At 39.1% G+C, this 3,456-nt stretch overlaps 1 protein-coding gene across 1 annotated transcript; it reads left to right on the plus strand.

Moving 5' to 3' along the window:
• Positions 1 to 218: 218 nt before the first annotated feature.
• Positions 219 to 2,916, plus strand: LOC117950670 (claudin-19). The gene is made up of 4 exons (XM_034881974.1): positions 219 to 584; positions 961 to 1,125; positions 1,846 to 1,924; positions 2,038 to 2,916. The coding sequence occupies exons 1-4, from the start codon at positions 383 to 385 to the stop codon at positions 2,198 to 2,200; spliced, it is 609 nt and encodes a 202-aa protein (XP_034737865.1). The 5' UTR covers positions 219 to 382; the 3' UTR covers positions 2,201 to 2,916.
• The last annotated feature ends 540 nt before the right edge of the window (positions 2,917 to 3,456 follow it).

The following is a 3,456-nucleotide window of genomic DNA, read 5'->3' on the forward strand; positions in this document are numbered from 1 at the left end:
TCCACGACACTTTAAGGGCGAAAGACCATACTTTCACAACCTAAACTTACATGGTGTTGAATCAGATATTTATTTCTTCAGAATAGTTTATTTTTACCGCAATGTATTGACTGGTGAGACGGTGCTTCCTCAAAAAATCTTCTTATCACCCACTGCAGATGGAGGCGAGATCTCCTGCGTCACGCGCCTTTGGACTTTAAATAGAGGCTGCAGGGAGCGCGTGGAGCATACTGTATAACGGTTTGTAATAGCAGGCAATTGGCTTCAACGACCTCTGCTCGCGTTTAGTTTTTTTTTTATTTTCTCTCTGCTAAGTTTCCAAACAAGTTCTCAGACTTTTTAATTCATTGATTCTTTGCCGCTCTGCTGTTATCTGGATGACATGGCCAGCTCGGGACTTCAGCTCCTCGGTTACTTCCTCTCACTGATCGGTCTCGCGGCCACTGTTGCCGCTACTTTGATGGTTCAATGGAAGAAGCAGTACCAGGGCAAAACTTACCGCATCTATGACGGCTTGTGGATGAGTTGCGGTGGCGATGAGAGAACAACCTGTGAATTTCATCAGTACCTCCTGAAGCTGCCATGTAAGTTTTTCCCTTTTCTTTATCACATCTGCATCTCCTCTAAAAACCAGACGCTGCTTGTTGAGATACCTTCCACTGACAAAGAGTTACTATAATTAGCCTGAAGTACGTCTTTGTTTTTGTGTAACCTCTTAGCAATGACCTTATCTCTCTTTATGGCATGTCTGATATTCATGTAGGAGTTTGTTTTTTTATTCTTGTAGAATTAAGGTTGGCCTACTGCCAATTTTGCAGAATCATAGACTTTATTTCAGCTTTATTTTGAGTTGTTGAAAAAAGTTCAAATGTTAAGCCTACAGGGTTAACCAGAACAAGACTGCACGTATAGCCTACTACAACATGTATGTACGAACATGTATCCCTTTTGCTCTTCTAGCTGAGGTCCAGGCTACTAGGGCCGTGATGCTGGTCTCCATCTTCCTCTCCTCTGTGGCGCTGATGGTCTCCACCGTGGGAATGAAGTGCACCCGCTTCATGGATGACAAAGCTGAGGCCAAATCCACAGTAGCTATGATTGGAGGAATCATGTTCGTGGTTGCAGGTGTGTTCAGAATCTGACAGGCTATCCCAGCCACTCAGAAGGGATAATGCGGGAAATACAATTAGCTAAAAATGTTCCCATTCTCTGTATTTTTTATTTGAACTTTATTTAACTAGGAAAACTTAACTGAGATTTGTAATCCTTCTGTTTTCTACTGGCCAAGATGGGCTGCAATAAAAGTGACAAACAACACAAGAAATATATCCCACAAAATCTAAATTAAACGATTAAGCGATTATAAAAATTAGGACATTTTACAATCATGTGAAAGATTTCAATCTGACTGGCACTTTCAAAACAACCCACGAGCTGTTTAAAACCATGCAAATAAATGACTAAGACCGATCCAAAACAATAATTAAATGGGAATAAAACATCAAGACTCTAAACTACCACAAGTCATCTACAGCCACTAGAGTGAGCACCCATTTTGTTGCACCAACGGGAGCAGAAATATCATCACCAGCACATAAGAAAAATTGAGCACCTATGTTAGGTTAGTCCAAAGATGTTGCCTTAATCATTTCAGAATTTAAACCTGATGAAGTTCTATGAAGTAATATCTGGAAAATGTAGTTCTTCTGTTTATTCTCCATCTCTACTATTTAATCATCGCTAAAACCATGAGCAACTGCACACACAAAATCAGTAAGTCTTAGAAAAAGATAGCAGGATTTAAATTAACACTGATGAACAATGAGATGTGTTTTCTTGTTTCAGGTTTATTGACCATCACCATGACCTCCTTGTATGTCAAAATGATTGTCAAGATATCCTATGAATCCCATAGCCTGCAGAGGTACGCACACACACACATACACACACACACGCACGCACACAGTTGATTCTGTGCATACATCTAAACGTGTGTGTGTGCGTGTGCGTGTGCGTGTGTGTGTGTGTTTTCTTCAGTGCTGAGTTTGGTAATGCCGTCTTTGTCAGCTGGGCTGGCGGCTTCTTCACTACAGCTGGAGGGGCTTTCCTCAGCTGTCGGAGATGCTCGAAGGCCCAGGCCGGGTCCATCAGCTCCAACCACCTCCTCCCCACCACCCAACCTAAGTCAAACTACGTCTAGTGGAGGAGAGCAGGGGAGAGGCCTTGATACAGTAATTTCAGCTGTGATTTTACAAAGTTGTGTTTTTTTACGATGTGGAAAAGTCCCACTGCATGATTCCAAATACTACATATCGAACATGAACACAGTCACCAGGATCAGGATTACACGCATGATCAGGCTGTTTGTGCAGACTTTAAATTCAGGTTCATAGCTTGAGCTTTTCTATTTTAACACAACACTTGTGTTTGTTTGTTATGGCGTCAGTCAGTGCCGTAGTTTCTGCTGCTCTCAGCTGTTTATTTTTTCATTCAGAGAAATAAAAGTGAGAATTACATTTTTTAATAATTGAAAAAGTGCTAACTACATATTTGAGCATACATTCTCTCAGGTCTATAGACCTGAAAGAATGTAGGCTTAACTATGTAAATGTCCTGAACTTTGTCAACTTGTTTGTGTAAGTAAACTTACTCTTCATAACTAGCAATGAAGAAAACCTTAATTTAATAGTTTATTCAGACATAAAGTTTTGACACTCTGTTGCCAAGATTTCTGTACATTTTATTGCTCTTCAAATTCCCTCTGCTGTTATTATAATGTTTCTTGTGTGTTTTAAATATATGACTAAAGTTTTATATTCTTGTGTTATTTTCATCTAATTTTTTAAATTGTTATCCAACACATTATGTGGCAGTTTGAAAGATATTTTGAAATAAATGAAATGTTATGGTTTTCTTCACTCTGGTTTACCTTCCGTTCTATTATATCACATACAGTGTTACACTTGTAGGACTCACACTTTCATTCTAATTTAAATTTAAATTTACATAATCATAATGTGATTATATATTTGTGACATTTTCTCAGTTTTCTCTTTTACTGATGACTCTGGATTCATGTTTTGTTCAAGGCCTCTTCTTTCTTAACTTACTCTTTATACTCAAATCCTGACTCCTAGGGTGCAGTCCAAATGATTCCCTTGCCTAACATAAGCAGTGTCATGGTCAATGGTAAAAGAAGTACTCAGAACCTTAAAGTTTGAGTAGATAGTATGTATGTATCACACTGTAGACATTTACAAAAGTATTTGCATCAACATGTACTCAAAGTACTAAAAGTAAACACTCATTATGTAGAATGCCTAACAGTGCTCCAGTAATGAGAGTTTTCCTGACACTCAATCCCTTTCCTTCCTTTCATATCTGCTGTTGCTTTACCCTCAACACACTGTATTCACTGGCATCTGGTATCACAGCTGCTGGCCTGCTGCCATGGTG

The sequence above is a fragment of the Etheostoma cragini genome, chromosome 9 (assembly GCF_013103735.1).
Source record: "Etheostoma cragini isolate CJK2018 chromosome 9, CSU_Ecrag_1.0, whole genome shotgun sequence".
NCBI lineage: Eukaryota > Metazoa > Chordata > Actinopteri > Perciformes > Percidae > Etheostoma > Etheostoma cragini.